This window comes from Babylonia areolata, chromosome 21 (assembly GCF_041734735.1).
Source record: "Babylonia areolata isolate BAREFJ2019XMU chromosome 21, ASM4173473v1, whole genome shotgun sequence".
NCBI classification, from domain to species: Eukaryota; Metazoa; Mollusca; class Gastropoda; order Neogastropoda; family Buccinidae; genus Babylonia; species Babylonia areolata.
Window position 1 is genome coordinate 14,715,845 of NC_134896.1, and position 12,500 is coordinate 14,728,344.

Genomic DNA, 12,500 nt, shown 5'->3' on the forward strand with positions numbered 1-12,500 from the left:
TGGTATTCTTTGTCAACATTCACCTCTTCAGTATAAGAGCCTTCCACTTGCAATATTTTGATGATGGTAATTGGGGTGAAACACTGTTAACGTCGTCTCTTTCGCCGTTCGTATGGCATTAGCTGGCAAACAGTCAGATGTACTGACTGGGTGAACGATTGGTTTAAGCGTCAATTGGAGGTGAGAGCAACATGTGATAACGTGTGTGTGTGTGGGTGTCGCGTGCGACAGTGTAGCGTTGGAAAAAAAAAAAAGAAAGAAGGAATTTGGGTCAACTTGACCCCTCGAATACGTCATGATTTTCGCTGTTTGCTTTGTTTTTTCTTGTTCCCTTCTTTCTTTCTTTATTTCTATGCGTGCGTGCACATGTGCGTGTGTACGCGCGAATGAGCGTGTGCTCCTTCCCTCCCTCTAGTCAGCTCAGGTTGATGTTGTTTTTTTTCGTGCATGCATATCTGCCGGTTGTTTAGCTCAACTACAAGTTTGATAAGGACAATTCATACGGGATCTACCTCGACGGGTCAGATCAACTGGGGAAGAACAGTGTGTTTGGCGGGCGTCGCGCCGACGGCCAAGAGTTTCACTTCGACTTGGCTCTAAACACGAACCTGTTGTCCGACGATTTTGTTGTGGGGTACTGAGGCGGAAATGGAAGCATGCATCGCAGCAAGGAATTGTGGGACCGGAAGAAGAGAGGGACCAACGGTCGTCAACGCCGCACTAGTCACTGTTCCTGCTCCATTCGTTTTGGAGTGAGGGGTTGTTTTTTACCGATTCAGTTCGGGTTTGGGGCCTCCAGTGCCACTACATTTCCTGGGTCCATGTCCGACCAGGAGGTCTGGAATTACGTCCTAGTTCCAGGGATTTAATCTCCCGTATTATTTTTTTTTTTTCACGAGCTCTTGAGGTGAGTCAGGTTAGAATGGTGAAGAATGCTAGTTTTGTTTTTATTTTTCTATAGACAGGGAGCGACCGTTGACATATATTTCAGGTTTTTGGTGTTGTTATTATTATTGCATTTTGAGATACATACTTTAATTTCAGTGCAGTGTGCCCCTGCTAATCCTTGTGGATTCCGATTTATGGATATCTGTGTGCACACATTCTGTTATTGTTTTGTTGTTTTTTTTGTGTGTGTTTTTTTTACGGTTGTATTAAGGCGTTCAGCTGTACATGTGAGTGTGTGCGAAACCCCTCTGTGTGTCTGCTTTAGCACATGTACTGTTTTTTGTTGTTGTTTTTTTTTTTTTTTGCTTGACTCTTCACTCGAGTCTTTTTACAGCTCTGAAGAGTGGTCCGCCATTGTCCTGGACATCGACATCCTTCCCTGCACCCGTGATACCCTGAGACTGTCACAGGGGTGTCCCCAACGTATACAACTGCCGCTTTACACCCCATCTGTCTACAGAAAGACTAGAACTCCCAGTGGTTGCCTGCATCGTGCGTTGTTTGTGACAAGGACCTGTGTGTTCGGAACTAATGCGAGTCGTACATGGACGGTAGAGGATGCGTGTGTATGTGTGAGAGCAGTGCATAAGAGGGGTGAGTGTACGTGTTCGAGCGAATGTGATTTACTCATTTATTTTTCCCTCATTCCCACTTATGATGTGGCAATTTGAATTAGCGGGTTAGTAAGTTTGGGGAGTGGAGGGGGTATTAAGGGAAATAGTTAGGCCCCACTGCTGTTTTGGTTGTCAGTATATCCGTGTGAGTGAGTGAATAAAGTGTGGTATTATGTACAAATTCTTGGTGTTGGCTGCATTTAATTGAGCGTGCGAGGATCCGGAGACCCATTTTTTCTTAAATTTTCTTTTATTAGATTGCGCGGGGCCTGTCGGGTTGTAGGTGGGTCCTCAACCTCGACCGGTCACGTGACAATTTTTGGGGGCTCGTCCGGGATCTTCCGCTTCCCGATCGCCGCTCGCAGCTTTCACTAAGTAGTTTGTATTATCCAGGTTATTTATTTATTTTGTAACTGGCAATGTTTTGTTTTTATTATATGTGGGAAGCTAGAGTGGGAAGTTAACAGTAAATATATATATATATATTTTTTTTTTTTCTTTCCACTCACTGGGGTACCCTGTATCTACACTGACTGCTCCTCATAAACAGTTTTTGAAGAACACAAGGGGTGATAGCTATTCGTAGTGGTAACTCAGCATTTCCGTGTTTAACTTCTTCATAATCCCCTGGTTTTGTTTGTGCATAGTGTCAGGGTCCGTTACGATGGCTTCCAAGTATGTCATGGGAAAAGATCCATCCCAAGGACCGGTTACAAGGTCAGCTGCGGTCTCAGGCAAGAAAGAAGTGGTCGGTGTCGGGGAGGATTCTCCCTTTCTGAAAACTCTGGGCCCTGGCTCAGGAATTTCTCAGCAGTCCCCTAATTGGATCAAGGAGATGATGGAGGCACAGTATAACACCCCTCCAGTCACTTCCACAGTGGTTTGGACAAATGTCACCACTCCTGGGGGAGCTTTTACAGGCCCAAGGTTCCCCAGTCCTTCACAGGTACGTTCTCAGATAACTACCTCAGGCACTGGGTACGTCACTGGCACTCCTGGGGTTATGACCTCACGGGTTTCAGAGTCTAACACGCATGATAATACCTCCATGGTGGGGGGCGACGTTACATCCCTCATTCTGTATTTGGAGAGAAAGGAGGAGATGCGTCGACAAGATGAGGAGAGGAAAGAAGAGATACGTCGACAGGAAGAGGAGAGGAAGGAGGAGATACGTCGACAGGAGGAGATGGAGCTCCGGCAGTTAGAGCGAGAGAGATTTGAGCTTTTGGCTCAAAGCCTTGCTCAGCGGCCTAGCCGAGAGGAGTCCCCAGCAGCGAGACTGCCCACTTTCGCCCCTCCAAGGCTGACTCTTCCTGAGTTACGCCCAGGTGACGATGTTGACGATTTTTTAGATCATTTCGAAGCAGTCACTGACTCCTATAACATGGCAGAAGAGACTCGATCACTTTACTTGATTAGTTCCTTGACAGGAAAGGCCCGGGAGGCATTTAACAACTTACCTCCGGAGAGTTCTTATACTGATCTGAAAGCGGCGCTTCGCCGTCAGTTCAGGATATCTCCTGAAGCTTACCGTAAAAAGTTTAGGGAGATACGCAAAGCCGGAAGTGAGTCCTTCATCCAGTTTGGGATTCGTCTTAAGCGCACGCTCGAGCACTGGGAAACCATGTCCGGAATGGCACTGAGGGACTTGATTCTCATTGAACAGCTTCTCAGCACTGTGACAGACGACCTGGCTGTGTGTATCAGGGATGAAGGCCTTAGAACGTTCCAGGAAGTCATAGAGAGGGCCGAACGCTTTGCGGAAGCTAGAAGGGGAATCAGGGTCTTCAAGACCAGTGCAGGTTCTCTAGGTGGGGGACTCAAGTCTTCGCCCATGCCGAAGCGTGGGAACCTAAGCTATTCTCAGCATCCGTTGGCTGAACAATCACCGTATTCAGTTGTTCCGCCTCGTGGCAGCATGGCGTCTGCCCCTAAGTCGGCCACTGCACCGGGTAAGGGGGGCAATCAGTGTTTTTATTGTGGCGATGGGGGACATTACAAGCGCGACTGTCCAAAGTTAAAGAGAGACCGGAGGCAACAAGCGGCAGTCGGCCACACACACGAGAGTTGCGCTTTAGCAACTGTACCTGTGTTCAGCGCTGAACAACAAGGTGACCAAGGAGAAATGGGGCCTACCTGTTCTGTGTTTCTCAGCCTCGTAGAGGATCGGATAGTCGATTCTATTCGAGACTCTGGCGCTACATGCACTTTCGTTGACGAGAGCGTGGTACCTCCTGACGCCGAGAAAGGAGGAACGTGTCAGGTGACTGGAGTTGAAAAGTCCTTCAATGCTGTCCGTCCTTATGTTAAGGTACAGGTTGCTACACCGTACTTTAAAGGAGCTGTGTGGGCTGTGGCACTCCGGAATCCTGCATATACACTGCTCATTGGTAACAATGTGCTTTTCGCAGACGGTACACGACAGGGGGTGTCGACACAGCTACCCAGGGAGGTGCTGGCAGCAGTAACCACACGAGCGATGGCAAGGGATCAGGCGCCCGTCTTACAGCCTACTCAGGGACCGGTGACAGACACAGTAGCTCTCCACACAGATAGGGAGACCGTCCGTCGTCTTCAGGCCAGAGACCACACCCTGCAGCAACTGAGACAAGCGACAACTCCCAATATCAACACAGAACGGGAGGGTAAGGCATCTTACACAATGCACGATGGTCTCTTGTTCCGTGTGTTCCACAAGAACGGGGAGCACCTCAAGCAACTGGTGGTACCTCTGGGCCTCAGGCGCACTGTTCTCTCCCTAGGGCATGACATACCCATGGCGGGGCATTTGGGAGTTCGGCGGACACAAGAGCGAGTGTGGCAACACTTCTACTGGCCTGGCATGTGCAAGGATGTCCGCCAGTACTGTCGGTCGTGTGACGTCTGTCAGCGTACCTCTCCGCGTGGTAAGAACCAGCGTGTGCCGTTAGGTACTGTCCCTCTTGTGTCAGAACCCTTCCAGAAAGTGGGAGTGGACATCGTAGGTCCAATCACTCCAGCCTCTGCGCGGGGCAATCGTTACATTCTGGTGGTCGTTGATTACGCCACACGTTACCCAGAAGCCGTTGCGTTGAAGGGAATCGATTCTGTCACAGTTGCAGACGCACTGTGGCAAATGTGGACCCGAGTGGGAGTACCCTCGGAGGTACTCACAGACAGAGGTACCCAGTTCACAAGTGACGTGATGGCTCAGGTAAACCGGTTGTTGGGGATCCATGGCAGAACTACGACTCCGTACCATGCACAGGCAAACGGTCTTGTAGAGCGTTTCAACGCCACCCTGAAGAAAATGATCCAACGCCTCTGTATTGAGAAGCCCAAGGATTGGGATCTGTTCATTCCAGCCGTCCTGTTTGCGTTCAGGGAAGTGCCACAGGAGTCCCTGCGGTTTTCTCCCTTTGAGCTTCTGTATGGCCGCACGGTCAGGGGGCCCATGGCTCTTTTGCGCCAGCTGTGGACCAAGGAAGCGTCATCGCCTCCAGAAACCCTCACGGAGGTAGAGTACGTGGTGGATCTGCGCAATCGGCTGGAAGAGACCTGCAGGCTGGCACGAGAGAACCTGCAGCAAGCAGCCACCAAGTACAAGCGACAGTATGATAAAAAAGCCCGTGAGCGATGGTTTGAGGTAGGAGACGAAGTCTTGCTGCTCTTACCAGAGAAAAAGAACAAGCTCCAAATTGCTTGGCAGGGCCCCTACAGGGTGATAGAGCGGGTGGGCGACTGGGATTACCGTATTGCGGTCAAAGGAACCCCACGACTCTATCATGCCAATCTGCTGAAGCGGTACACCCGGAGAGAGGAGTGTTCCGCAGCTGTAGCCCCAGTGGTCATAGAAGAAACAGAAGATGACCACACAGGCTCTTTCAGCTCACAGGGGATTCCACTTCTACCCTTGCAAGCAGAAGAGACATGGAAAGATGTCTCTGTCCACACAAACCTCACTTCTTCACAGAAGCAGGAAATCATGGATATCTGTCAGAGTGCTAGTGGCGTTCTCACTGACCTTCCCCTCAGGTGCACCGTGGGGGAGTGTGAGCTGGTTCTGGAGGACATTACACCAGTACGAGTCCGCCAGTACCCACTGCCCCACTCACAGTATGACGTAATCAGAGAGGAGGTCCAATCCATGCTGAAGATGGGAGTGATTGAGCCTGCCACGTCACCTTACTCTGCACCCATCGTATTAGTCAAAAAGAAAGACGGGAAGGTTCGCTTCTGTGTGGACTTTCGCCGTCTCAACCGGGTACTACGCTTTGATGCAGAACCGTTGCCCGATGTCAACCAGATTTTTGCAAAGCTGAGCCATGCCAAGTACTTTTCTAAACTCGACTTAGCTAAAGGGTATTGGCAGATACCCATGAAAGAGAGTGACCGACCCAAGACCGCATTCACGACGCCACAGGGTCAGTTTCAGTGGCTGGTGATGCCGTTCGGGCTGAAAACGGCCGGTGCGATTTTTAGTCGCATCATGCGAAGAGTTCTGGGACCACTGCAGTTAGATGATGCCCATAACTTTATGGATGATCTGCTGCTGGCCACCGGTACTTGGGATCGTCACACCGAAGTTCTGCAGCAGATACTCTGCCGCCTACAGGAGGTACAGCTGTCGGCGAGACCTACTAAGTGCCAGCTTGGCTGTCCAGAAATCAGCTTTCTTGGACACCACCTCCAGGGTGGTCAGCTGCACCCAGAACAGGACAAGGTAGCAAAAATCCGGGAAGCACACCCTCCTGCCACAAAGAAGGAGCTGCGTGCCTTCCTTGGACTGGCTGGCTATTACAGGCGTTTCGTGCCTAAGTTCTCAGAAACAGCCCTACCTCTGACCAACAAGACCAAGGGCAGTGAGCCCAACAAAGTTCTGTGGTCGGATGAGTGCCAGAAAGCCTTTGACAAGTTAAAAGAAGCACTCATCAACCCCCCAGTGCTGGTCCTTCCCGACCCTAGCAAAACATTTGTGCTACGGACAGACGCCTCAGGGTTGGGCCTTGGGGCCGTGCTTCTTCAGGATCACGGTGAAGGACTACAACCCATAGCTTTCGCCAGCAAGAAGCTCAGTGGAGCTGAACAGCGGTACCACACCATAGAACAGGAGGCACTGGCAGTGGTTTGGGGTATACGGAAGTTCTATCCCTACCTGTACGGAAGGCATTTTGTGCTTGAGAGCGACCATCATCCTCTCAAGTATCTGCACCGTATCCGTCCCGTCAGTCGACGTCTCATGGGATGGGCTGTGGAGCTCCAGTCTCACAGCTTCACCTTCAGACACATCAAGGGTGTCAACAACCTGGGGGCAGACTACCTGAGTAGGACTGGGCAGTAACTGGAGGTTTGACTCATGCCGAGTCGCTGCACCAGGGTTGACCGGCGTGTTAGCCTTGTCCCACTGTTTCTCCATGCGATACAGATTTAGCCCTAGCGGATGGTTGGAACGCTTGATCCGTTGGTCTGTTGAGCAGGGACAGTGCACAGCGTTTACCATTTCTTGTGTTTTGTTTCACATAATTATTTTACAATTCAAGTAATTCACGAAGCATGTCAACCGTGCATGGCTGTAAGTGTGAATCTCAGATTTGAGATCGACACTTTTAAGGAGGGGGGAAACTGTCGCGTGCGACAGTGTAGCGTTGGAAAAAAAAAAAAAGAAAGAAGGAATTTGGGTCAACTTGACCCCTCGAATACGTCATGATTTTCGCTGTTTGCTTTGTTTTTTCTTGTTCCCTTCTTTCTTTCTTTATTTCTATGCGTGCGTGCACATGTGCGTGTGTACGCGCGAATGAGCGTGTGCTCCTTCCCTCCCTCTAGTCAGCTCAGGTTGATGTTGTTTTTTTTCGTGCATGCATATCTGCCGGTTGTTTAGCTCAACTACAAGTTTGATAAGGACAATTCATACGGGATCTACCTCGACGGGTCAGATCAACTGGGGAAGAACAGTGTGTTTGGCGGGCGTCGCGCCGACGGCCAAGAGTTTCACTTCGACTTGGCTCTAAACACGAACCTGTTGTCCGACGATTTTGTTGTGGGGTACTGAGGCGGAAATGGAAGCATGCATCGCAGCAAGGAATTGTGGGACCGGAAGAAGAGAGGGACCAACGGTCGTCAACGCCGCACTAGTCACTGTTCCTGCTCCATTCGTTTTGGAGTGAGGGGTTGTTTTTTACCGATTCAGTTCGGGTTTGGGGCCTCCAGTGCCACTACATTTCCTGGGTCCATGTCCGACCAGGAGGTCTGGAATTACGTCCTAGTTCCAGGGATTTAATCTCCCGTATTATTTTTTTTTTTTCACGAGCTCTTGAGGTGAGTCAGGTTAGAATGGTGAAGAATGCTAGTTTTGTTTTTATTTTTCTATAGACAGGGAGCGACCGTTGACATATATTTCAGGTTTTTGGTGTTGTTATTATTATTGCATTTTGAGATACATACTTTAATTTCAGTGCAGTGTGCCCCTGCTAATCCTTGTGGATTCCGATTTATGGATATCTGTGTGCACACATTCTGTTATTGTTTTGTTGTTTTTTTTGTGTGTGTTTTTTTTTACGGTTGTATTAAGGCGTTCAGCTGTACATGTGAGTGTGTGCGAAACCCCTCTGTGTGTCTGCTTTAGCACATGTACTGTTTTTTGTTGTTGTTTTTTTTTATTTTTGCTTGACTCTTCACTCGAGTCTTTTTACAGCTCTGAAGAGTGGTCCGCCATTGTCCTGGACATCGACATCCTTCCCTGCACCCGTGATACCCTGAGACTGTCACAGGGGTGTCCCCAACGTATACAACTGCCGCTTTACACCCCATCTGTCTACAGAAAGACTAGAACTCCCAGTGGTTGCCTGCATCGTGCGTTGTTTGTGACAAGGACCTGTGTGTTCGGAACTAATGCGAGTCGTACATGGACGGTAGAGGATGCGTGTGTATGTGTGAGAGCAGTGCATAAGAGGGGTGAGTGTACGTGTTCGAGCGAATGTAATTTACTCATTTATTTTTCCCTCATTCCCACTTATGATGTGGCAATTTGAATTAGCGGGTTAGTAAGTTTGGGGAGTGGAGGGGGTATTAAGGGAAATAGTTAGGCCCCACTGCTGTTTTGGTTGTCAGTATATCCGTGTGAGTGAGTGAATAAAGTGTGGTATTATGTACAAATTCTTGGTGTTGGCTGCATTTAATTGAGCGTGCGAGGATCCGGAGACCCATTTTTTCTTAAATTTTCTTTTATTAGATTGCGCGGGGCCTGTCGGGTTGTAGGTGGGTCCTCAACCTCGACCGGTCACGTGACAGTGGGTGTGGACGTCGTTTTGCTCTAAGCTTCCATCACTGATAGCCAAGGTGAGCAAGCACGCTGCTTGTGAGTGTGCATGCGTGCGTGCGTGCGTGCGTGCTTGCGTGCGTGCTTGTGTGTGTGTGTGTGTGTGTGTGTGTGTGTGTTGGGGGTGATGGTGGGGGTTGGTGGGGGTGGGGGCGTGGGGGCGTGGGGTGGAGGTGGGAGGCGGGTTTTTATTTTGTATTGAATTTTTACATTTGTTTTGGAATTCGAGAGGTTATCGGCTTTGAGACATGTTCGATTAAAAAAAAAAAAAAAATGTGTGTGTGTGTGTCTGATAGCTGTATTTTTGACCATAGACACCATAATTTTACAGTGTTCGCGCGCACGTGCGCGCACACGCACACACCACGCACGAGCGCGCTACGTACAGAAAGAGAGAAAGAGTGAGACACAGACAGACAGACAGACAGACAGAGACACAGAGAGAGACAGAGAGACAGAGGGAGACACAGACAGACAGATGAGAGAGAGAGACAGAGAGACAGAGAGAGACAAAGAGAAACAGATGAGAGAGAGAGAGAGGTAACAAACAAACACACACACTCCCAAGTCTCTGGGTTCATTCTTTTAATACCAACGTTACCATTGTTTAGGAAATGGACAGACATATCACGAACAAGTCATGGTACACTAACCTTGCCGACTGATAATTCTGATAGATATATAGATATATATATAGTATGTGAGGTGAATATTGCACTGCCATGGATCTACACACACACACACACACACACACACACACACACACACACACACACACACACACACACACACACACACACACACACACACACACACACACATCTCACACTGATGCGATATTGTGTGTGTCTTACTCTAAAAACGACAAGCACATGTTGAAACGTTTGACAGAATAATAACCGATGAAAACGGAGAGGAAAATGGAATAACTAATGACAACCCAACAAGGAAAAGTTGAACTGCTGCAAAACTTGTGCAAGCTGAATCGGGGACACACTGAAGAACGAATATACCGACATATATATATCTGCATTTAAATCTTAATGATATCATCCACATTTGACACAAATCATGATCAACACTGGCATGCTATTTTCTGGGTTTACAGACAAAAAAATCATAGAAATCACAGAAATTAAATAAATGGGGAGTGAATTTGAGGATAGCCGCCGTGGCGACGTGGTTAGCGTCGAGGACTGACGGCTGGGAGGACGCGGGTTCGATTCCCAGCGGAGGTTTTTTTTGTTTTTTGTTTTCCTCGGCCCGTGGCCGACCCCTACCCAAAGCTGAGTCTGAGTCTTAAATGGGAGCACTAGGACCATTACATCGAGTAACATTCTCTTCGGGTGCTTTGCTAAAATTTCACGAGCAACACTACAAGTGTCTGTATCTCTCGGGCCTTGTTAACGTTGGGACATCATCATGACAGGAAGCGTAGAGTTCAGCATCGTCACCCAGTCCCAAACCCAACTGAACCTCTATAGCAACATCGTCATCATCCTCATTCTCATTCTCATTCATCACCAGGACAGAAAAGAACTGTCTCAAATACTGTGGCCTTTTGATGCCCTGCTCTTACGGTGACATTAGATTCGATCCCTCTCCAATACCATGCTTGGGGTGAGTCCTGCCAAAGTCTTCGATTTCGGCAGATTCATGGGGGACTGTTGTTAAGAGGGAAGCGGTGGCGGTCTCCACTCTGGGAGGGATGCTTACTCAGTATGGTTCCACGACGAAGCCATTATTGTCGTCAGAAGTTGGCTTAGTAGGCGGTGTCTAAAGTACATTAAATCAGAACAGGCACTACTACTGAACACCACCGAAGTGGCCCAGCAGCAGAGCAGGGTCTCCTCTGGTGTGTGGCCTCCTAGCGACCTAACATCGATGGTTCCCTGTGGGGACTGTGACTGTGACAGATGAACGCGGGTGGCTGTGTATGGGGGACTCGGGGTGAGCGTGGGGAGTAAGACGTGGGGGGTGATGCCACATAAAGAGAAGAGTGGACAGGTTTAAAAAAAAAGAGAAATCCTTAATATGAAATATTCTTCCCTCTCATTTTCTTCTCATTGTTTATTTATTTATTCATTCATATTGTAATTATCATTATCATTACTACTACTACTACTACTACTACTACTACTACTACTATTATTATTATTATTAATATCATTATCACTGTTGTTGTTGTCATTGTCATTAGTATTATCATCATAATCATTATCATCATAATCATTATTATCATTATCATTATCAGTAGTAGTAGTAGTAGCAACGGGGTGTACTGGTGCGGCTGAAAGCCAGTTCCACGAGCATAGAGTTATTGCCCTCCAAGCAAGTTGTCTGGTGTCATACATAAAACATAATAACAACGCATTTATTTCTAACTCTGATCTTTCGCTGGGGGTAGCGGCTTTAAAGAAAGAGAAAGTGAAGAAACGGTAGCATGTACTGTACATGGAATGGTCTTCACACAAGCCATTTCACAGTGAACAACGTGGTATGTTTTTTTGTTGGTTTAAAAAATTTTTTTTTTTAACAAAGGATCATTCTCTCTCAACGACTCTCATAATCTCGGAGACAAAGAGAGAGTGTGTGTGGGTGTGTGTGTGTGTGTGTGAGAGGGGGGGAGGGGCGGGGGGCGTGGGGGGGGGAGGGGAGACAGGATTAGTTCGATGAGACATGACCTAGAACATTGTAGAACAGACTACTACCTGACGGGGCTAGATCAAACTGGACTAGTCACATAAGTGAGTCAGGACCGTTGCTTTAGTACGAGCCATCTACAGACAAAGGTCCATCCATGAAATACCGAGATCCTGAAAAAAACCCCAAAAAACAAAAAAAACCCAACAACAACCCAACAACATTAAACAAGTAAGCGCCATAGAAACCATGTCAAAGACAAAACAACAGACAAGAACCACGAACAGCTCCTCGGCACAGAACAAAGTACCTTCATCCATTCCGGTACAGACCTACGTGCAAGATGATAGAACCTTCGCAACGCACGTGCGCACTAACAGAAGCCTGGTGTGAATTCCTATTGGCCACCTCCCATGGAAAACAATTCCTCCAACCGTTTAGTCTCCCCCCTCCCTTTTGCCCCTCTCCCCAACATCTCCAACCCCATTTAAATTTGTCGAATTCCAGAAAAAAAAGAACAACAAAAAACAAAACAAAAACAATAACAAACAAACAAACAAACAAACAAACAGCAACAACAACAAAACAAAACAAACAAACAAAAACGAACGAACAAAAAACAAAAACAACAACAACAAACCCACAAAAAAACAACACGTGCCATCAGTTGCTGAGACTTTTCATTCCCACCACAAAATCTTTCTCATTTCTGGGAGGCTTGTTAAAAATGCTGTACAAAAAACTCACGCCAATACAACAGAAAACGTCTCCTGACGCTGTGTATTTCCACAGATTTGTGTGTCGTCTTTGTATTTTCTGTTCTGAAAGGTCTGTTCTGTCCACCGATTGGTATCCGTGGAAGTGTAGACCCCAGGCAGAAATAGAGAACAGTAGTAACACAGAGCCGCTTAGCACACAATACACAGGGACATGAATGCAGTTATAGTCAGGAAAAAAAACCCAACAACCTAGGTACGGCAGAATCGGTTAGGCGTTGGGCT

The 12,500-nt window shown here is 47.8% G+C and overlaps 1 protein-coding gene across 1 annotated transcript; it reads left to right on the forward strand.

The window, feature by feature from the left end:
- Nucleotides 1–2,226: 2,226 nt before the first annotated feature.
- On the forward strand, nt 2,227–6,882 carry LOC143296565 (uncharacterized). Its single transcript, XM_076608588.1, has 2 exons — nt 2,227–2,508; nt 2,710–6,882. Exons 1-2 carry the CDS (start codon nt 2,227–2,229, stop codon nt 6,880–6,882), a joined length of 4,455 nt encoding a protein of 1,484 aa, XP_076464703.1.
- Nucleotides 6,883–12,500: the final 5,618 nt, after the last annotated feature.